At 34.8% G+C, this 24,448-nt stretch overlaps 2 protein-coding genes and 1 long non-coding RNA gene across 3 annotated transcripts; 2 read left to right on the forward strand and 1 right to left on the reverse strand.

The window, feature by feature from the left end:
* The first annotated feature begins 1,875 nt into the window (after positions 1-1,875).
* LOC122599299 (ferrochelatase-2, chloroplastic-like) lies at positions 1,876-7,092 on the forward strand. Its single transcript, XM_043771794.1, has 9 exons — positions 1,876-2,011; positions 3,040-3,310; positions 3,391-3,534; positions 3,767-3,868; positions 4,299-4,402; positions 4,506-4,632; positions 5,200-5,352; positions 5,572-5,672; positions 6,557-7,092. The coding sequence occupies exons 1-9, from the start codon at positions 1,947-1,949 to the stop codon at positions 6,864-6,866; spliced, it is 1,377 nt and encodes a 458-aa protein (XP_043627729.1). The 5' UTR covers positions 1,876-1,946; the 3' UTR covers positions 6,867-7,092.
* A 7,846-nt stretch (positions 7,093-14,938) lies between these two features.
* On the forward strand, positions 14,939-16,286 carry LOC122600375. Its single transcript, XR_006324041.1, has 2 exons — positions 14,939-15,579; positions 16,016-16,286. It is a non-coding gene; the product is annotated as an uncharacterized LOC122600375 (long non-coding RNA).
* A 2,275-nt stretch (positions 16,287-18,561) lies between these two features.
* On the reverse strand, positions 18,562-24,291 carry LOC122600044 (far upstream element-binding protein 2-like). The gene is made up of 6 exons (XM_043772692.1): positions 23,937-24,291; positions 21,057-21,325; positions 20,825-20,917; positions 20,660-20,731; positions 19,860-19,976; positions 18,562-19,744 (listed from the first exon to the last, which is right to left on the reverse strand). The coding sequence occupies exons 1-6, from the start codon at positions 24,232-24,234 to the stop codon at positions 18,803-18,805; spliced, it is 1,791 nt and encodes a 596-aa protein (XP_043628627.1). The 5' UTR covers positions 24,235-24,291; the 3' UTR covers positions 18,562-18,802.
* Between the last annotated feature and the right edge of the window lie 157 nt (positions 24,292-24,448).

Genomic DNA, 24,448 nt, shown 5'->3' on the forward strand with positions numbered 1-24,448 from the left:
ATGTTGTAAATAGAAATAAAATGCATTTAAATTTGGATTTGCAAAATAGTGGGATTGCACCTTATACAGGGGTGGCTGTCAAGATGCCAGAATTTGGCATTGCAACAACCAATTAATCATGTCATATCATACATGCCAAAACATGTCAATTTTTAGAGGGTGGTTGATAAAAGTATGTTCAAAAGTCTACCAAAAAAATATTAATTAATAAAGTGAAGGGGTGATGCCCATGCGCGTTTAAAAATGTGTGACATGCCGATTAAGCGGCATACCTATGACGATTTAGGATGTCAATGCCGCATGTTGGACAATGTCAAATCATAGGGACTGATATTACCGCATACTCGGTACTGCTCCATTTCGGTGCCCACCCCCTCGCCTTTATAGTCCTTTTCCGTTACCTTGGTCCCCTTTCTTGGTAAGTAGGAGATTTGTTGGCATCATTTGCCATTTGCCAATATGATCATCTTTCAGATCCACAACAGATATATGGGTTTAGTACTTTAATGTGTTGGTTAATTCCATATCTAAGAGTAGTTTGTGAAGGTAGTTAGTTCACAAAAAAAAATAAAAATACTTGCACAAAAATAAAAGAGTGCGTGTGTGTAGACACGATGGTGGCGTGGATCCCATGAGTTGGCTTCAAGGTGGCGTGTGTGTTGGCTTGCTTGGGTACATGCTTCGTCAACGCTTGTCATTGGACTACTTTTCTTTCTTTATTTATTTTGGGTTAATCTAAATGTTTAATGAATTACTCGTATTTGCTTTTGTTTTTGGGATTATAGTCTAGTGATAGAGAGACTACGTAAATAAAAAAGTGAAATCTAAAGGTTCAAAACCTGACCTTATATCCCTTTTTAGCTATAATGTTAGTATTTGTTTACCATTTATCATTTAGCCGTGAGTGGTTGGTTTGGGCTGTTAATAAACCGATTATCTGTTTTTATGTTTATTTCTTATATGTGTATTGCCTAAAAGGTTTATGTGTTTTTTTATGCTTATAAAACTTAATTATTAAACCGATTAAGTTGTGTTTCAAGCTATTGACACAATGAACTACACGAGTAAGGTTTGGTTTGAAATATATGAATTCGGTAACACATTACTTCAAAATATTCAACCCAAACGTAACACGCTTGTCATTTATCACTCCAAATTCACGGATTGCTTGGTTTAGAAAGCTTATACTATCTTTGTATGCTCAATATTCAAAAGTTTTTATTATTCCTAAACATTAAAACATCCTCAATATTCATTAGTAAAAAATTAAAAATTTTACTAAAAATCTCCATACTTGCCTTTATCTTTTAAGAAAACAACACTCACCCTTTTAAAAGACCACATTAGGTCCATGCTGGGCAAACCCTAACTCAAAATTTTATAACATTTTTTTAAAAAAAAAATTTGTTTATATATTTAAATTTACTAAAGGCTAGACGTTTTTCTTTTTTCTTTTTTTTTTTTTGGGTCGTCTTGAATACTTAAATCTTTAATAGGCCTAGTACGATCTTGGCCTAATTAAGGTTCCCTTATATATGGGTTGGATTAGCAACCTTGTTGACATTGGAGTAAGTTTGTTTAGGTAACATGGGTTTGGTTTTGTTTGGTTGAAAAAGAAAGAAAGGTTGAGACACGAATAACGTGTCATTTAGTCGCCTGCCTGCCCCCCAACTTTGAATAAGAAAACAGTCAGTCGTATGCAAATTAAGTTAGTCATAAATCGAGTGATTAATTTTCAGCCACGATACAAATCACTCATACAAAAACACGTATATATATATATGCATCTTTCTATAATATACTCACTTTATTATTAAAAAAAAAAAATCTCATAATAATAATATTATTATATTATTCTATACCAACCTTCAAAGAGAGAAAAAAAAACCCTCTAATTTCTTGATTTCTCCTTTAAAAAAAAAAAAGAAAAAAGATTAAATAAAATTATGGATGCAGCAACGAGTTTGAATTCTTTGCCCAGTTTTCATTTCTCAAAATCGAATCCTTCTCTGTAAGTTGAGCTATATATTTTTTTCTTTTTCTAAAGTAATAAATTGTGTGATTTTTCATATAATTTTTATTCTGTTTTATATGATATTTGTTTTGGAATTGTGAACGTTTTAGCAGATCATTACAATATTAAATATTCAGATTGTATATGTAAATGATAAAAACAAAGATGACCCATTTTGTAAGTAAATGTGATGCTGCTGAACATGTTAAGAAGGTTATTTTCAGTTTGATTGTATCGACACGTATATCGACATGGACCGATAGTAAATGTAGAGCTGGATAATTAGCTTCAAGGTCTGAATGCTTGACTTGGTTTTAGTAGGTTAATCAGATATGCAGTTTTTTGATAAGTAATCCCAAAAACCAAAATGAAATGGTATAACAAAATTAGCAGTTATTATAAGTAATTCCGAACACCCCTTAAGATCCCACATGTGCCGTTCGGATGATGGTTAAAGAAGACGTAATGTGAGAAAGCTTTTTTCAAATTTTGTATGATTATAAAGTCAAAGTTTATGACTTTCTTAAAATTTAGGATGATTATATAGTCAAAGTTTATGATTATATGACTAGCAGATGATGGTGTATGTGTTAAGATAGACGACGCTTTGCAGCTCTTCATTTCTTGTTAACCTAGGTATCTGACCTGCTTTGCAAGCTGACTAATCCCATGGCGACCACCCGCTTTGCGAGTAGCCCGGATTCCTCACGGGTGAACCTCAATGGCCACAAGGGATATATATTTTTACCCCTAGGAGTCAAACTTGGGACCTCTAGGTATTTTTCACCGTTAGATAAGGAGATTTTATCATTAGGCCACCACCCTTGTGGTTCTTTGCAGCTCATTTTACTAATGTGTAGTGTGCTTTCGTTATCACTAATTCCATATAGGAGATGTGAGTGGGTACTTGAAAACATGCCGATATATGCATATATTTGCGACCCTTGATCAATGATAGAGTGACTACTGATAAATTTGAATCACGGTTTATTTGTTGCAACTAAACTTCAAGCTCCTGGTTGCAGTCATGCATGTGAAGTCAAATGTCGATCATCTTTGAGTTCTGATATAACTGGAAGCACCTTCCCAAACTTGCAATCGCGTACACCACTTCAGAATAGAAGTTTAGCTGGAAAGACGTTTTGCTCTGCAGGGGTTTGGACGCATCCTTTAACTTCTAGTGAATCTCATTCACATGTTGAGGAAGAAAAGGTTGGAGTACTTCTTTTGAATCTTGGAGGCCCAGAGACTCTTAATGATGTTCAGCCCTTTTTGTATAATCTATTTGCAGACCCGGTATGTTGTGCAAAATATGATTTAATGCTAGTTCCATATTTTTGTTGTACATAAAATAATATCGGTATATGTTGGGACAGGATATCATTCGTCTTCCAAGGTTGTTTCGGTTTCTACAACGACCCTTAGCACAACTCATTTCCACACTTAGGGCACCCAAAAGTAAAGAAGGGTACGCTTCCATTGGAGGTGGCTCCCCTCTGCGAAAGATAACAGATGAGCAGGTAATATATTTGACTCGATGCAACGTTTTTGTTATTTTCTGTGTATGTATCTGAAAAATCATCATATTAACATGAAGTAGATACACCAAATATAATAATGACTAAGCCAATTTAGGATATCTATAATATTGGATCTGAGACAATAGACCAGCTACATATTCATTCCTATATCTTTATATTGTTTGCTATGTTGCAATTAATAACATGTTCTTAGTATTGATGTTTGCTGCAGGCTGATGCTCTAAAAACGGCACTTGAAGCAAAGGAAGTACCTGCTAATGTCTATGTTGCAATGCGTTATTGGCACCCGTTCACCGAAGAAGCTGTTCAGCAGGCAAGTATAAATGCTGGACTACCATTTAATGTAGTTTGACATTATAATTTGTATCATGTGGCCATCACACTCTGTTTCTTCTAGATTTTATGTGAAAGTTCATGCTTTGAATGTATTATCAAAATCCCTGTTGAACAGGATTTTATAACTTGCAAATGGTTTAAGAAACTGCAATCTGCTAAAAGATTTTCTTTTACTTAATCTAATAAACATGTCAACTTTTGTGTTAAGCAAAGGTAATATGTACATATAACTTTTGACATCTAAGTAAAAATCGAAGATTGGAAATTCTTTTTCATAAAGTTTACTGAGAGGTCATAACTTGCATCAATAATAAGGCCAGCAGAAGCCAGAGTAGAGACGACTGAGGATTATTCTTGATTTACTTGTTCAAACTATTAAAGCTGATACCGATTGTTATCCATTGCAGATTAAAAGAGATAATATAACAAAGCTTGTTGTGCTTCCTCTTTATCCTCAATTTTCTATTTCTACAACTGGCTCAAGTATTCGTCTTCTACAAAGCCTCTTTAGGTAATATTATGACTGCATTTTATAAATTTAAATTTGGATCTGTTTTATGGTAGCCATCTTATTGCTGCACAGTTGTAACCAAGTTTCTTTGAAATGCATGCAGGGAGGACAAGATTTTGTCAAGGCTTCCTGTTGCTATTATCCAGTCTTGGTATCAGCGTGTGGGTTATGTCAAGTCTATGGCTGACTTAATTGAGAAGGAATTACAAAGTTTTGGCTCACCTGAGGAGGTCAGTTCATTTTCATATTGCTTATGTATTTAAAGTTTGCAATTTCGACCCATTTACTTGTTAATTGGTCAATTTGGGTTGTCCTTTTTTTCTGACGCATGACATAGGTAAAATAAACAAAAAGCTTCAAAGAGAACTGATAACAATAGTAAAATCAACAAACAATACGTACACAGTCGAAAGATTTCATTGATTTTGTGGTATAAAGGTTCTACCGTGAAATATACCATGACAACAATGGTAAAATCAACAAACAATACACACGAGGTCGAAAGATTTCATGATCTAAGATATTACGTGACCAAAAGATTACGAGGGAAAAGGGGGGGGGGGGGGGGGGGGGGGGCTACATAGTGCGTGTTGGATCGTCCGGACTCCTGACTGTTACAAAATTTACCTGTCTTGACCTTCTACTATCCCCATCTTTTTGGTCACCTCTCCTTTTGACCTTTAGATAATCAGTAGAATATGACCTTTAGATAATCAGTAGAATAATATGATATCTGAGAGTTACTAATCTTGGCTTTTAGTTTAGTTCCATAATTGTGGTGATTACGAAATTTGCAGGTCATGATATTCTTCAGTGCCCATGGGGTACCAGTTACCTATGTTAGAGATGCTGGGGACCCATATAAAGATCAGATGGAGGAATGCATTTACTTAATCATGCAAGAACTCAAGGCAAGAGGAATTGACAATGACCACAAATTGGCTTATCAGGTAGTCCATTTAAGTTCATTGCATGGTTATCTTTTTTCTTTCTCCTAGTATTTGTTTACATTTTCTTATAAACTGTCATTCTCATCCTAAATAGTTCTTTTGATCTTTTTGAAGATAAACGAGTAGACAGAATGAAAAACTGTATAACAGTTGGGTTTCTATGATGGTTCTTTTATTGCTGACTGCATTCCTCATTTTCGCTTGTTTTTTATTTATCAGAGTCGAGTTGGGCCGGTTCAGTGGTTGAAGCCTTACACTGACGAAGTACTTGTTGATCTTGGCAAACAAGGTGTGAAGAGTCTCCTTGCAGTTCCTGTTAGGTAACAATCTAGACCAAAACCTTTGCTAATTATCAATTTTATCTATTGTTTGGCTAGTTTTCTGTTGATGGAATGTTTAATATTATGGTAGACCCGGATTTCTGTGTTATTTCCCTAATGAATATATGTGCGCAACTACAAAAACTAATTCAGTATTACCTCAACCATGATTGATGAAACAATTAACATTGTAGGTGTCTACTAATTATGTAATTTACCAATAAATCATCAATTTTGCCCTTCTTTCATATTCCCTATGTGCTTCAATTCCAATTTTTTGTAATGTTTCTTTTTCTGATCTAGTCTGCTGATAAGGTCTCAGTGCATATTGAAATGCCTATCCTGAACCCTGTTATGAGTGTTTCCCGTGAAAGTTGTGTCCTTTCCTTTTCTTGGGTAGTTCTTAACGTCTTATGTTAAAGTAATCTATTATTCCATAATCATCGTTGCATGCTAGTAGATTGATGTTTTAGTTTGGCTCATACTTTATTTTGTCATTTCCGAGCGTAATGTGGATTTATTGGTAAGTAGGGAACATCTTTATAAACTTTGTAGGTTTCACAAATTTTAATTAATTGATTTCCATTTCATGAGTTGCTCTATCTATCTCGCAAACTCATATGCCCACAATGTGGATGGGAAATTTCAATCCATTTGCTTATGCATGGGTCATTTTAGGTTTTTTTTATTTCTAATGGGCTGAATTGGTAAAAAAAATGCTTGAAATGAGCGACTCAAATGGGTTGCTGAAATTGCATAAAACCTCCCAACTCTTTCTCTAAAAATTAGATTTTAGCCTTTTGGAGTTTTTTTCGCGTCCAAGCAGACACGTGTATTGTCAATCTGTTGATGCTAACTTGGTATATGCAATTGTGAACATTCAGTTTTGTGAGCGAACACATAGAGACACTTGAAGAGATAGATATGGAGTACAAGGAGTTGGCCCTTGAATCTGGCGTCGAAAATTGGGGTCGTGTCCCTGCTCTTGGGTGTACATCCTCTTTCATTACTGACTTAGCGGATGCAGTTATCGAAGCCTTACCTTCTGCTGCAGCAATGACAACCTCCACAAGTGATAGTAGGCCCAAAAATTTCAATGAAGATCCGGTCGGGTATGCTGTTAAGATTCTTTTGGGTTCGTTCTTAGCATTTATATTGCTAGTATTCTCTGGTTTCAAGAATCAAAATGTCTAGAAGAGTACACAGGATCAAAAACTAACGTTGCTTTGAAGAAAACGGGTAAAATAAAGACGGTTTACGATACATAGAAGTCGGGATTTTTGTTACAGCTTATAGATCGAATTTTAGCTGCTTTTCTTTTTTTCTTCTGATTTTTATTATGAACAAGTGAAATTCAGTGAAGAAATTGTTCCACTTCAATATCCTATATTTTTTATAACAAGGTTCTTTGCGTGTAAAATCCAATTATTGGATCAAGTAAAATACGTGAATATCTTGATCAAATTTTTTCAAAGATCCAAGTGATTTTATGAAGAATGCTACAACTTATATATATGAGTAGTCTTGTGAATTTTCTATTTTTTTTGAAATGTTAATTCACTTGAAAACTTCGTGTCGCGAATCGACAACGAGATGTCTAGCATACGTTGTCTTAACCGAGACCGCGCTAGAGAGTTCCCTCGAAGTAGAAATGCCTATTTCAAATACCCAATGGGGGAAAAAACCCCTACTAATCCGTCCGGAGGCACGACGATTAATAGGGGTAAACCCTGCCTCCTCAGACTTAAACCTGAGTATACCCAAGTCAAGCCCTTATAGAAGGACTACCTATATCTCAAAGTTGATGGAATAAAGATTCGAACCTGAGACCTATAGGTCATCAATGGAACTCCAAACCACTCCACCACTCTCAAAGTTGTACCAAATCTTAAAAGTTTAAAAGTTCAAGTACGGAATAGCATCAAATTTACCAAATGTTTCTTTCCATGCAATGGAAGTTTTTCTTAGGGGTCGTTTGGTTCGCAGAATGTTTTTTGAAGGAATTGAAATCTGTCAAAGAAATTAAAATTTAAATGAATTGGAAACTGAATGGATTGGTATCTCATGGAATTGGAATTTGAATGAATTATAATTAACATATTTTTATAAAATTTAAATAGTAGTACTTTCTATTAAAAAAAGTTATAAATGTGTATAAAGTATTATTAATTTTTATAAAATAATAAAAAATATTATAATATAATAAATAACTTTATAAAATAATAAACTTTTTATCATCTAATATTATTATTTTATAAAGTAAATAACTAGTATTTATTAAATAATTATTTTACATGAAATAAAAATAAACTTTTATAAAATAGAAGTAAATTTATATAAAATTCTGACTTATTGTTGAATAATAATAAATATCAATTTTATAATAAACTAATATATATTAACTATTATAATAATATTAATTAAAACTAAAAAAAATTATTATTATTATTATTAAACTATTATATTAATAATAATAATAATAATAATAATAATAATTGTTATTTATACTAATAATAATCATTTTTAATTTTTATAATTTTAATTATTATAAATATTAATAATAAGTATTATTTAAATTAATATAATAATAATAGTAATAATAATTGATAATAGTAATTATGTTTATTTAATTATAATTATTATTATTATTAATTATAATAATGACTATTATTATATATAATACTTATTATTTTTATTAATAATAATTATTTATATTTATATTATAATATAATATAATAACAATAATAACTAATTATTATTATATTAATTATATAATTTATAGTATTAGTAATTATTATAATTATTATTATTATTATAAATAATAGTAAGAGAAAAATACAATATCTATGAAATAAAACATAATAATAATTTTAGAAGAGTAAAATTGTGAATTCTATTGGAATAAACTTTCAATCCAATTTGCTAAGGAATCTTGAATTCCTTCCTATGATGGAATTCAAAGGATTCCAATTCCAATTCCTTACGATTCAAACAAGTCATGGAATGGAATCTAAATTCCATTCTGTGAACCAAACAGGATATGGAATGGAATTCAGATTCCAATTCCATTGAATTCCAAAAATTATGCGAACCAAATGGGCATTACACAAGCCAAACGGCATTCGCCGGTAAGCAAAAGTACCAAATGGGCATGTGAATGTGGTCTTTTCTTGGTCTTTGGGATCAATGGGTATTTGGAAGTACCCTGAGAACCCATCCAAGAAACAAAAATATTTATTACCTGCAAGTCTCTCTAAAATCTGATCAATGAAAGGAAGGGGAAAGTGATCCTTATGGGTGGCATCATTAAGCTTACGATAATCAATACAAACACGCCAACCCATAATAGTCCTAGTGGCCAAAAGTTCTTTATTCTCATTTTCAACAACTGTCATGCCCCCCTTTTTGGGCACACAATGGACAAGACTTACCCAAGCACTATCAGCAATAGAGAAAATGATCCATGCATCTAACAACTTAATTGCCTCTTTCTTTACAACCTCTTTCATGTTAGGATTAAGTCGCCTTTGTCTCTGGACAACGGGCTTAACATCATCAACAAAATCTATCTTATGTTGGCAAAAATTTGGACTAATACCTGGGATATTTGTGGTCTTCCAAGCAAAAGCCCGCTTATGGGCTCGAAGCACAGACAAAAGACAATCTTTCTCGTCACTCGAGAGTGAGGACGAGATAATCACGGGTAAAGAAGATTCACCTGACAAATAAGCATACTCCAAATGGGTAGGTAATGGCTTAAGCTCCAAATCAGTAGGTGGTACATCAACAGAATTCGGTACCCTTGAACTTCCATCAGCAACAACCTCCTCAAAACTCTCATCCACGGGAGGTGTCTCATCCAAGCTAAGTGCCATAACCTCTGCAAACAATTCCTCATCATCAATATCTCCAGCTCCTAAGCAAGTAATCTCCTCATTTCCAACATCAGTCTCCATCAGTTCCTGAAATTCTCGGTCTAAAGCATCATCAATAACGTCAATCCTGAAACAAGACCCGTCAGTAGAGTAAGAATACTTAATAGACCTTTACACATTAAAAACAATCCTATCAGTACCCACACCCAAAGAAATTTCCTTATCTTTCACACAGATGATAGCATCCGCGGTATTAAGGAATTGTCTTCAAGAATAAGGGGTACCTTCGTATCTTCCTCCATTTCAAGGATAACGAAGTCAACTAGAAACACAATATGGCCTACCCGGACAGTCATGTTTTCAGTAATCCCAATGGGATACTGAAAAGAATGGTCAACTAGTTTAATACTCATACGGGTAGGTCTCAAAACACCTGAAGCCAACTTACTCCAAACCGAGTATGGCATCAAATTAATGCTAGCACCTAAATCAGCAAGTGCCTTACAAGTCAGGGACACGAATAGTGCAAGTAATAAGGAAACTCCCTGGATCTTCAAGCTTTGGTGGAATTTGGTTCTGCAAGATAGAAGAACACTCAGCATTAAGATAAGTAGCTTTCACCTCATCCATCTTTCCTTTATCCGTTACAAGCTCCTTAATGAACTTGGCGTAATTCGGCATCCCCTGAATCAAATCAACTAAAGGAACATTAATGTGAACATTCTTAATCATATTCACAAACTTGTCATATTGTTCCTTCAACTTTGCTTTCTTGAACCGCTGTGGAAATGGAATTTTTGGCTTATATGGCTTAACCTCGGGTTCCACAGCCGGTTTTGGAGGTGTGGCCGGAGTCTTCACGGTCGGATTATCCTCCATCTCAATTTCCTCTTCAATATCAGCATCATCATTACCTGAATCATGCATATCTGAAACAACAACATTAGGCATATTATGAGGGTCATAGGTTCTACCTGTACGAGTGGTAATAGCCTTGGCTTGCTCTTGACGAACTGGAGGTGGAGTGTACTTCTGTCCATTGTTAGGACCTTGATCTGCCCGGACTGAACTGCGGCCTGGGATTCTGCTGAGTATTGCTAGGCAAAGCACCTTGTGGCCTAGTAAGAGCAGCCATCCTATTCTCAAGGTCCTTAAAGTTCACACATTGATTCTTCATGTTGATCTCCACTTTACCGTCAATTCTGTCAATTCTGTCCAACCTCTCACTCAGTGCCTTAGTGTCATCCCTGATCATCTGAATACTAGTATTTGTCTTAGCTTGATTAGTCACCAACTGCTTCATCATCTTCCTCAACTCAGCATTAGGATCATCATTAGAAGAAGAAGAACCTGATCCTTGGCCTTGCTAAGTCTCATGTTGTGGCTGATTTTGATAGTTGTTCCTTTTCCACCTGTTACCTAAGAAACGAGTATTATTAGTAGGAAAGGAAGAGTTGTAAGAAGTATTACCTGAGGGCCGGTTCTGGAAACCGGTGTTGCGCTGGAAGCTTCCTTGTGGTTGATTCTGAATATAGTTGACATCTTCACGCCCCCGGTTGGGATAATCCTCAGAATAAATGCATGTCACCACAATGGTCACAACCATCCGCTAGAACTTTAACATCCTTCTCAAGAGCTCCAAACCTAGCCTCTTGAGATGCAAAACCTTTATCTATGCGCGAAGATGGCGCCTGAATCTCTCCAATCACCCCAGAATCATTACTAGTCTCAGCCTTTGCAACTCTACCTTCCTTAGTACCTCTATTCATCCTTCTCTCATTTTTCAAAAACCTTTCATCATCCATGGTTGCATTATCCTTTGCCATGGCTTCCAAAATTTCAAAATCTTCATTGGGTGTAATTTTAATGAAACTTCGAGCGAAGGCATAACCCAACTCTCTTTTAGACTTCTTATCCAAACCATCAAAGAACAACTCAACATATTGCTCCTTGGTCAAGTTATGGCCCCGGCAATTCCTTAACATTTCCTTGAAACGGATCCATGCATCTACAACATCCTTTCCATGATCTTGCTCAAAGGACCTAATCAAATTTTCCAACCTTCTTTGAGTTCTAATCGAGTAAAACTCACCTATGAAGGCTTCCTTTAGTTGGTCCCAAGTAGTGATTGAATTTTCCGGAAGATTATTAAACCAATCAAGTGCATCTCCAATGATCGAAATGGGAAATGTCTCAAGCTTAACGACATTCATTTGATTTTGACCATATTGATAAAGCTGAGCCAATTTTTCAAACCTATCCAAGTGTTGGTAAGGGTCCCATTTCCGTTTTCCATCAAATTTCTCCTCTTCTATGCTCTTGAGATGACCACCTTTCAAATTGAAAGTATGATCAATACCAGGAGGTCTAATGGCTGAGCCACGGGTCGCAAGAATAGTTCAGACCCTATCGCCATAGCGAATGTCATTTGGATCCCTTGGTTATTCGTCACCCATCTCCTCTTTCTCAACTGCTAAATCGAAGAATTCCTCTAAGTAAAACCCTTATTCGTCTGAATCAAGAGTAGGTTTAGCTACAGGTGAGAATGGTGTTGGTGTTGTGAAGTTAATCTTACGTCTTGTCGGAGTCTTCAAAGGACTATTCAGAGGTCGACCCCGAGGAACGCAAGTTCATCAACTAAGAAATAAACCTGCAAACACAACTAACACCACACGTCAAATGCACCTGTGATAAACAAAGAAAAACTAAGCTAATAAAGCAAGTAACTTCCTCACGCGTGAGGAAGGATCAAACCACTAAATTAACAACTAAAATGGCACACAATCCCCGGCAGCGGTGCCAAAAACTTGATGTGCTAAATCGAGTTTAAAATTATAGAGTAGAAATACCGAAAAACTCACTACTACACACTATCGGGCAGTGGACCCGTTCGTATGCAATATAGTTAAAAGGTAAGTCCGTGTTCGTTCTCGGGGATTGGTTTAATCTAGTTGTATAGTAAAATGATTTTGAAAACAGGGTGTTGCTCAAATTCTCACTTTGACAAATAAATTAAAATGAATTTAAAAGACAAAGCTCATAAAAGTAGAAGAAAGTTTCAGACAATATAAATAAAGATCATCCACCTTGAATTCACTAGACTTCAAACATGATTGCATTAAATTAAGACCAAATTCATTTGAGTTGAAAAGATAATCGTAAAAGGATTAAGATGCTCACGTGATACCACAAACCGTGAACAAGTTACCCGATTACCTAAGTTGCTAGTTAAATTACCCAAGCCGGTACCACCAATGTTTTGACAACCTTACAAGCTATTAGTTTGTTTGACTATCGAATTAACAATCATGCCTATGTGAAGATAACGTGATACTACCAACCGTTATAAGACACGTTGTCAAAATGACTCCTTTTATTAAAATGATATTCACTATCATACCAAGAACTAGTGATAATTGCTTATAGACAAACAACCATTTGAAAATCACATATGCATCCAACTAGTACCACTAACGAAGAACACACTGCCACCAATATCATATTAACATATAAAAATGAATTAAATCATCAAGATCTCGGCACAACGATAATTGGAAACAACTCTTTGAATTAAAAATATAGCAATCACATCATTCGTCTAATTTCATCAAGGTGGATGATTAAACGTTTAGCCATTCATGATCAATTTAAAATAACAATTAAAATTAAAGAAGAACATAATGTACCAATTGTTTGAGAAATAACTGCAAGACAATAAAAGTAGATACGATCTAGATGGGTGCTCGTGAATCTTCAATGAATCGAAGGAAGGAATTCTTGCTTTGGTCCTTGAAAGAACCCCTTGTAGAGCAGCTCCTAGAAAGAATTTTGATAACCTTTGGAATTAGGTTTTATTTTCTATTTATACCTCTTCAAAACTGCTGCAGAAAATCGGCCAAACCCTTCAGATCCCGTGCACTCACTGCGGCGCAGTGGGCGAGTGATGCCCCCACTGCGATGCAGTCTAAAGTCACTGACTAGGTACTCGTTTTTATCTTGGTTGACTGCGGCGCAGTGGGCTGGTGATGCTCCCACTGCAGCGCAGTCTGAATGTTCTGATCCGCAACCTCTCTTCTTTCAACTTGTAAACTTGCCAAAATCTTCTATCTTCTCAACTTAAACAACTCTCGATCTCATGAATCTATATCTTGACCAAATATCATCTGAAAATGCGCCAAATGAAAACGTAACCTGTTTAGAGCCTGAAAACACTAACAAACACCATAAACGTGCCAAATGCACATAAAATCAACTTAAAACATTTAATAAAATGGCTAATAACGATGTGGGCGATAGGTATAAAATGGTCATATCACCCCTTATAGTCGAGTCTTGTGAATTTATACGAGGAGATGCTATTAATTTAGTGTAATTGAAAATATGGTTATGACATTTGAAAAATGGGTTTTTACTGAGTGTAGAAAAAGGTAAATGAGTAGGAATCTTCTGGTCCCATGTATCGTGTTGATACTCAGAGCGCACACCGCATAGAACTCATGTCCGGTGATTCGCCATTATCATACATGGGTCACTAAATATAGTTTCTCCTTTTGCCTTTGATAAGATTTAAACCTATGACTTGCGGTCTTCATTTGTGGCTCATGTGGTCACATGATAGCGATACCAGTTGATCTATGATCTATGATCAATTGGGGTTTGTTTGATCCGTAAATGTTTTGACGTAGTCATTTGTTATAATTCTTAGGAACTTTCACAATCATTTCAAATGCATTTCATGAGATCCACGTTATATTTACTTGGTGACTAAGAAATATATATGGGAAAAGGGAATATAAGGCCATCGACACCTAAGCTTAGGTGTGGAACCTGACACGTCCTAATATTTTATTATTTATTGTTTAATGAATAAATGTTTGGGCCCCCATGATTTTTATGGTTTAAAAAATTAATATGTGAGTGTCCGGCATCTAAGCTTAGGTACCTAACAGCCTTATATTCTCATCCCCTATATATATATATATATATATATATATATATATGGAAAAAGGGAATATAAGGTTGTCTGGCACTTAAGCTTAGGTGTGGAACCCCTCACATACTAATATTTTATTATTTATTGTTTAATGAATAAATGCATGAGCCCCCATGATTTTTATGGATTAAAAAAACAATATGTGAGTGTTCCACACATAAGCTTAAATACCCGATAGCCTTATATTCTCATCCCCATATATTTATTTATATGTTTCACAATCATTTCAAATGCATTTCATGGGATCCTCATTATATTTACTTGGTGACTAAGATATATATGTTTGCTTAGTGACTAAGTTTATACTTTTCATAGAAGCTTCATGAAAGCTACTTTATGATTGTTAGAATCATGCTTATATAAACATTTGTTTTATGGTTAGGGAAACACACAAAAACACATACAGAAAACTTATATAGAATTAGTTTTGTTATGTATATAACAGTAGTGAGACTTTCATCGTCAGTCATGTTCTCAGATGGACTGTGCTGGTGACGTGGTCGATCTCTACCAGACGATGAAGAGACAATGACGCTGAGTCCAATCACCGCTGCAGTTAAAAAAAACACGTTTAAGCCCTCTTTAAATAAGAGAAAAGTATACCTAATAAAATACTAGATATGGAGTCTTGATTTCTGTCACAATCAATTATTTTTTGTATTATCTCAAAACAAAATTTGTGTAACCACACATATAAGATTGAATTGTTGTTTTTGAAAAATCATATTAGGATATAAAGAGATATTCAGTCATTGATTTGTTACCCGTGTATTCTCCAATAACTGAAAACAATATTTTTTGTGAAACTAATGGCGGCTACAATGAAGCACATGTCGGCTAATTTCTCCAAACTTGATAAGTTTGAAGGAGTGGAAGTTTGAAGATGGCAAAAGAAGATGCATTTCTTTTTCACCGACATAAACGTGGTTTATGCGTTGAGCGCTTCGTGTCGTGAAGATAATGCTATTCTTGAAACGAATACGGAAAAGGAGCAAATGGGAAAATGACAACTACATTGCTCGAGGTTTATTTCTCAACGGTATGGTTGATTCCCTGTTTTGATATTTACCAAAATCATGAATCTGTTACAGAACTATAGGACCTCTAAAGACGAAGTATGTGTCTTCAATCGTGGTAGAACATAAAAAGACAACCGGATAAAACGACAACAAGGGGACACGTAAACATCAAAAGGCTAGGAAAGTTAGTCCCCACAAGAAATCTAAATTGACATGTTAGAAATGTGTTAAGTCCGGTCATTTAAAACTAGATTGCAGAGCTAATATTGGTAACGAAAATATCAATAGGTGTGGTACAAGCAGTTTTGAATATGGTTTTAACAACCAAAACTTGAAAAGTCAATATATATATATATATATATATATATATATATATATATATATATATATATATATATATATAAAAGTATTATTATGTTTCATGTATACTGAGAGTCTGAGACTAATCTTGTGCAGGATGATTATGTTATATGGCGGGTTGACCCTGGTGTTAATACCCCTCTTCCGAACAAGGAGTGCTCAACACATAAATTACGTTCATGTTGGTGAGGAAGAAATGTATCTTTTTTTTGCCGTCTTCGAAAATATATTTCTGCAAACTTATAAAGTTTGGAGAAATTAGCCGTCATGTGCTTCATTGTAGCCGCCATTGATTTCACAAAAAATGTTGTATTTGATTGTTAGAAAATTTTAATTGAGTAACCGTGTTACACGGGTAAGAAACCAATGACCAGATATTTCTTTATCTATATAATGATATGATATTTAGAACCCTACAATTCAACCATATATATCCGAGTTACACAAATTTTGTTTTGGAATAATATCATAAACAAATATTCTTGATTTAAGCGGAAATGAAGAACAAGTTAGTTAGAAAGTATTTCATGTTTAATATTTTCTTATGTATTCTTTTCCAATCTTATTGGTTTTAGTAGAGTTTTCTAATCTTATTGTTGTTGTCCAAGTTTCACTAGTTGCTCCTTGTTTTGTTATTTATATAGAAAATCTATGACACGTTTGAATTGTTACCAAGTAAATACATAAACTTAATAACCAATTAAAGGTATAATTTTACTCACCAAGTAATCTCATTCGTAAGTAAAATATAAGCTTAGTAACCAAGTACCATCCTACTAAACACAAGTTCAAGTCATATGGATAAATCATGGGTTACACATGTAAAACTTTTATGATGTTAAGAGGATTATTAAATTAATATTTTAAGAAAATTAACCATTTCCTATATAATCATAATGTATAATGTATAATCTTGATCCTTAAGTAAACTAAGTCATTAACTAAACATATAGCTAGTCATCAGGTAACGACGTAACGTTAGTCATCAAAATATAATCTGAGTAGATTCCATGAAATGCATTTGAAATGATAGAAAATTTCCTAACAATTATATCAAATAACTATGTCAAAACATCTCTATTATTTTTTCTATCAAAAAAATATGATGTGAATAGTAAATGAAACGCATCCACACTATTCCATCATTTGAATTTTGTCACAACTTGATCAATTCGGTTTTTTTTCCAAGTTTTTGTTGCTTTCTTGCGTAATTTTTCCTTCTTGGTTTCCATGTTATCGTTTAATCGTTTAAATTTTATCACGTCACACCCTCTTGGGTTTTTCTTTGTTTTTTTTCGTTTTGAACTAATATATTGAAAACTTTCATTCAACTTTTTGTTTTTAAGTTGTTTTCATTTTGTGGATCCTGTTTTAACTTTTTACTTCGAGTTTATAGCGACACGGAGATTGGGGCCTGCAACACGGGGCTCGGAACCAACTAGTTATAAATAAAAGAGAATGTCTTTTTTAAAAGTATTTTTAGAAAAAATTTGATAAGGCAAGCTAAAAATATTCTATATTCTTATTTAATAAAAAATTATGTCATATTGCAAAAAAATATTTTTATTAACTTAACATTTTCTTTTTTTATTTCCTTACTTTCTTTTCCAGTTTTTTAATTCAATTTTTTAACTAGATGTATTATTTTCACTTGCATATTTTTGGCTCGCATTATCGTAAGTATGGTTTTTTATTAGTAGTTGCCATTGCATATTATAATATTGTCGACTTTTGGTTCTTTTAAAACCACTTTCATATTTGTATTAATCCAAGTACCCAAAAGTTGAATATACATTTATATTGGTGTTTTGAATTTTTCAAATGATTGTTATTTCAAAGTTTTATTAAATTTGATAACGTTAAGATTAAAGGTTTTTTTTTTACCTACTACAATTGTTTATATATATATAATAAAACATCTTTTTAATTACCCGGACTGAATTCGGATTAATTAACTAATACACAAATCAAAAAAAATGGATTTTGGTTCAGTATTCATTTAATGAATGTATACCCCAGACTTCCAAATTTTATTTTAACTTGCAAATGTCATAACCATATCTTTTAATTACATTAAATTAATAACATTGTTAATTTATGTCAAATCAAGAATATTTAATTGTATCATCCCAAAATAAAGTTCGTATAATCCAAATATAATTGTTAAAGTGATATTATGATACAAAGAGATATTTGACCATTAATTTTTACCCGTGTTATATAACACGGGTTTTCTAAATTCTCCGGTTGAAGAGAACTTTGTAATAGTTTTGAACTACAGCTGACTGAGAAAAAGTGAAATGATCATTTCCCAACTTTAGTTGTTCGTGTTATCATATGCATGAAGTCTCTCTCTCCTTGATCCGACTTTCTTTCGGCCTTGGAACATGGATCACGTACACGTATATAGCTCAAAAGTTTGAGTGACATCGGTTTCTGATCTAACCCAAAAATCGTGTCACATAAGTAGGCATGGCAATGGATCCATGTTCCATTCTTTCGGCCTTGTGAATAGTACCATTGCCATGCCTACTTATGGTACTCCAAGCAGATGAACATCCATCCGATGATTCTGATCTAACCCATAAATCAATATATTGTGATTTAATCCAATTTGAAATAGATGGCTTATGTAACTCGGATTAACCAAATTAAAAAGCTGATGTAACATCTTGAATTCCTCATGTTCTCACATAAGCAAAAATAATTAAACTGGTGCAGAAAAATCATATACGAAAGACGGATACCTTCCGTTCAGAGGTAAATCAACCGAATCGACAAAATCATTAAGCAATAGACAGGATCCTCTGTATCCAACTCAACTACAACCTACATACCCTAATATTAAAGCTATCACTGACTTGAAACACAATAGAAAACATCTCAATTTTGCTGAGGAGAGGCTTTAGGAGCAGATTGAGCCACCTGAGTTGGTGGAGCTGCAGTTACAGCAGGATCAGCAGAGTAAGCAGGAGGTTGATAACCACCTCCATATGATCCATAACCTGGTTGAGTCACAGGTGGTGCACCATATGGTGGTTGGGCGTATCCTGCAGTACCATAAGCAGGTGGTGCTCCATATCCGGGTTGAGAATATCCAGTTTGTACGGAAGCAGCATTTGGCGACTGCTGGGGTTGCTGCCCGTAAGCAGGAGGCTTTTGTGTTGGAGGAGGTCCATAACCACCATATCCAGGAGTTCCATACTCTGGCTGGGAAGTGGGAGGGGCCCCATATCCGGGTTGACTAGCACCCTGAGGTGGATAATTAGAGTTAGGACCTGGCGGCTGACTGTAACCAGATTGAGGAGCAGATGTTGGAGGAGCTTGACTTGCATTGTCGCCTTGACCCCCATACGCAGCATTTTGGCCATCAGTGGTTTGACCGGCAGAATTATATCCCGGTGTAGGATTACTGTAACCATGCTGTTGACCATAACCTGATTGAGGTGCAGATGCATACCCTCCATAACCTTCTTGTCCATAACCTTGACCTTGTTGACCGTAACCATAAGACGTTGCATTTGCAGGGGTCGATGCACTTGGTGGTTGGGTCTGTTGACTTTGTTGCTGACCATAGTAATCATAACCACCACCTCCCTGGGCTGTTTGTTGACCAGACGATTGGTCCCAGCTGGTTGCATATCCACCTGCTGCTTGTTGTGGGTAACTAGCATACGGCTGCTGGGTGTACTGAGCCTGTTGACCAGGGTATGCACCAGGTTGTGCATAGCCATAATAATCTTGTTGCTGCATCTGTTGACCAGGGGGTCGAGCTTGATAACCTTGCTGAGAGTAACCACTACCCATTGAATTTCTTTGACGATTCTGCAGGAAAATTGTCATTATAAATTAGAACAATCAAAAAACCATATTAAACAATGAATAATAATACGAAGTAACACAACGATCACCAGGGCAATTAATGTCATTAATGTCATACCTCACTTATTACTTCATTAACCAACTGTTTTGCAGCCTCGATCTGATCACTTGTTCCATCTATCTGTACGGTCCTCTCTGTAGATGTATCACCAGGGGGAGGATGTAGTGGTATAACCTGATTCAATGTGATAAACTCGCAAGATTATAATCAATACATGTTTCAGCAGTAAATTTCTTGAGTTGAAATGATAATTTAGACCTATTATTACAGAAGATAATGTAGAAAACAAGATATGCATAGTATTTGAACAATGATAGGATGTACTTGTGTGCCAACCAAAAAACTTTTTCATGTAGTATACTACATTCCTATTATAGCTTTTAACATTATAAATGCTTTAATTTCTAATTTAGACCTATTATTACAGAAGATAATGTAGGAAACAAGATATGAATAGTATCTGAACAATGATAGGATGTACTTGTGTGCCAACCAAAAAACTTTTTCATGTAGTATACTACATTCCTATTATAGCTTTTAACATTATAAATGCTTTAATTTCTAATTTAGACCTATTATTACAGAAGATAATGTAGAAAACAAGATATGAATAGTATTTGAACAATGATAAAATGTACTCGTGTGCCAACCAAAATTTTTTTTCATGTAGTCTACTGCATTCCTATTATAGCTTTTAACATTATGTATACTATTACTAACACATTTACTGTCTTCCAATAAAGATACCAAACCATGGATAAGAAAGGAAGACGCATAATGCGATAAATTCTCAGTTATATCGCATGAGCTACGTAACCACACGACCACATCCACAAGAGTTAAAAAATTGAATAAACCTGAATACGAGCTCCAGTACTGGCTTGAAAATTTTTTATAGTCTCACCCCCCTTGCCAATAACAAGACCAACCTGTAAGCATATCCAACATATTGTCATGTACAGAACTGAAAGTCACTTCAACAAACTTACAGTAAAATGCAAATAAGTTTAAACATTTATTACCTTCCTGCTCGGGATTTGCATCACAAACTGTTCGGCCCCACCTGACTGACCACTCACCCTTCGAGAAACTGTCCCAGAACCACCCGACTCAGCCTGTTTCAAGAACACATATGTTTGGTAAATACATGCATCCCAATTCCGAAAAGCTTAAATAAAGGATGCATATGGTATCATGAGATCATTAATACTAACTCAAAAAACTAAGTTGCTATGAAGCTAACCAAATATATACCTCGGCAAGAACATCTTTAATCAACCTCTCAGCTTTTTCAATAGATTCTTCAGAGCCTGTTAGCTCAACTTCTCTAGTAAGTGAATGCGGGTCTGCATCCATGTCCCTGGTAACCTGGATCTTTGCTCCAGATTGCTGCTGAAGATACTTAATAGTTTCACCAGCTTTACCAATAATAACACCAACCCTGCCTTGTGGTATCTCAATCTTTTTGCTTGGATTTCCATAACCATAAGAGGAAGGCACTGAAGGAGCAGTAGATCCAAAATCTGCATTAATTCATACATAAATCCATCAAATGAAATCTAACTGAGCAATAACAACACATTCAGAAGTGAGAAGACTTCAAAGGAACACCCTTTTGGTATTAAATCAATAACTCAAACGAAAAGCAGTAGCCAACATGAGCTTCTGTCGCAATTATACATTCATTAAAATAACCAGGAAAGCTAACCTAGCCGAGCCAAAAAGATCTAAAAAATTTAAGTAGCGAGATGTTTTAGGTACTTCAACTAAAATATATAAACAAACAAGAAACCATTTTTTTTAAAAGAAACATTACTATCCAACACCCAAAATTTATTTAAAAAACCGAAAAGGCAAACTTAAGTGAAAATTAATATACAACAATACATCACGAATTGATAATTAGCATAAAAAGTTTAAATTTCAGATATTTGCAACAGCCTAAGATTAACCACAATATCAGAAAACAGAAACTACAAATCAACAATCCATTACTACTTAGCAATAGATGGGAACCATCCTCCCACACAGACATACAGCTCATCCCAGATATTGTGTTGGCTGTAACATTTTAACGGCTTACAACAAATTTCATGTTTACAATGGTAGTTCTCAATTTTCAAGTAGTATCTACTCAAACAGTAAACAAACTTCCGTACAGACGTACAATGGTCCTTCATTCTGAACTATCATGTTATATTGCTTGTGTTGGCTCATATTGTGTGAAAATTAATGCACTTAGTTGAAGAAAAAAAAGCAAGCCAATACCAAAATCATACAGTTATATTAAACTATTAACGTGTAACAAAACAAGCACGGTCTATCTACTCAAACAATGTGCCCAAAAAAAGAACATGCCAACGTCTAGGAAACGTAATCATCACCCGTAAACTTTAAATTTAGATAACTAATGAATACTATCTACTCAAACTGTAGACGAGCTCTACAATTAAGCAACTTATAAAAATAATCACAAATCATCAGCTCTAAACCCTAAAGAAGAGACATGAGCTTCGAATCAGTAGAACTGCAGCTGAAATCACATGTATCCTGAGAAACCCAATCTGTTCTGTTATCATCAAAGTTAGGTCGCTTAGCAATCTAGATCTGGTCCATTGGAGGAGGCACATTGTTGTATGGCAGACTGAAAACAAGAGAAGCAGCAGAAAATCCACCATTAATTAACTCAGAGTGCCTAGCTTCAGAATCTTTAAAGATACGAGCAGCGATCTCCTTAGCATTCCGTTTAGCGATACGAGCAGCAATCTCCTTAGCCTTCTGTTTAGCAACCTGGATCTCATCCATTGAAGGAGGCACAGAGTTGTCTGATGGAACTGAGTCTGGAGAAGACGCAATCTCCATAGCCTTCTGTTTAGCGATACGAGCAGCAATCTCCTTAGCCTTCTGTTTAGCAATCTGAATCTCATCCATTGGAGGAGGCACAGAGTTGTCTGATGGAACTGAGTCTGGAGAAGAAGCAGCAAAGAAACCACCATTATTGAACTTAGGAGTACTAAGTTTGGTGGTATTAGAGAGACAAACAACAATCTCGTGAACCTCAGTTTAGATCTCATCCAATAAAGAAGGCCCATTTGTCATATGACAGAGTAGGTTCAGGAGAAGAATCCAATGACATAACTCGGGGAGGGAGGATGGCATAGGAAAAGCTATGGGATAGAATTTCTTTGTATAGGTCCTTTAAAGTGAAGGAAGATCAACCTCAATCAATCCGATAATTGGACAAAAATAAGTACACATGTTTCGAGATCAAAATCAAAACCCTGGTAAAGCCGTTAAGGTGTGACAGAAAAACTTGGAAACTGAGTCAAGAGACGGACTCAGTTTATTATGATAGTTAATGAGATATATAGTTTTCAAAACCAAAAGTTTCCTAGATTGAAAATTATGCCATACAAATAAGAAAATAACCTCTAATTCCGTAAGTGTGGTCTTCAATCTTGTACTTCAAAATTCAATAATAGCTAATTCTTGAAGAATACTAGACACATACTATAAAGTTTAAGTGCCGCAAGAATTTCTTAGATAAATGCACTCAAACAATTATTACACTACAAGTACTACCTAATATATCTTATACGTTTATAAACACAACAACTTGACATGACCAAGTTCCATTCAACACCAACCAAGCCAACAAACATAAAAAACTTTACATTTCAACACCTAAATGTAAACCCTTTCATAATCAAGTTACGGAAACAAAATTTGTTTAACATAATATTCGTCATTAAATTATCTATTCATACTTTCAACTTCTCTAAAGAATACTATGAATCATCTTTTCATTTCACACACACATATATAAATATTCATATGCATAAATAACACTATGTTAAAATCCAATCCGATACAAACCTAAACTCTCTAAAAATCATTCCTTTTCTCGTTGACGATCAAACACATGCTACTATGAATTAATCAATAATACATATATCAAATTCAACTTAATCTAATTTATATATATATATATAATGTATGTATGTATATATACTAGGTCTTCAACAGCTCTAAAATGTATATATAAGCAATACATATAAACATATAGATACAAACTTACACACACGCATATATATAGATAGATACAGACACTAGAAATAGAAATAGAAACTATACCATTAGGAGCAGAGCTAAAACCAGAATTATCATTAGAATCCCAACCAGAGCCGCCGTTTTCAAATTTAGGTCTTTTAGCTTCAGCGCTGCTATAGATACGAGCGGCGATTTCTTGAGCTCTCTGTTTAGCGATCTGGATCTCGTCCATTGGTGGAGGAACGTTGTTGTACGACGGAGCTGAGTTGGAAGACGGAGGTCCGTCGGAGAATCCGGTGGCGCGACGAGGAACTGAGTCATCGTATTTGCGTTTCACGGGGGCGGAATCGCCGCCGGAGTGGTAGTGTGGTTCGTCGGCCATGGTTTTGTGTGTGTGTGTGTGTGTGTGAGTGATTGAGAGGGTGAGTGAGTGAGGAAAAGAGTGTGTGTAAAACCCTAGCCGATGTAGATATAGTTTGTTTTTATTGGCGCGTGGGGATTTGGAAGGTGGAAATTGTATCGGAAATGGAGTAAAATAAAGTTACCGGTTTAAAAGTTTGAGTAAAGCCATAAATCATCATCTAATTATTCTCTTA

Source organism: Erigeron canadensis, chromosome 5, assembly GCF_010389155.1.
Source record: "Erigeron canadensis isolate Cc75 chromosome 5, C_canadensis_v1, whole genome shotgun sequence".
NCBI lineage: Eukaryota > Viridiplantae > Streptophyta > Magnoliopsida > Asterales > Asteraceae > Erigeron > Erigeron canadensis.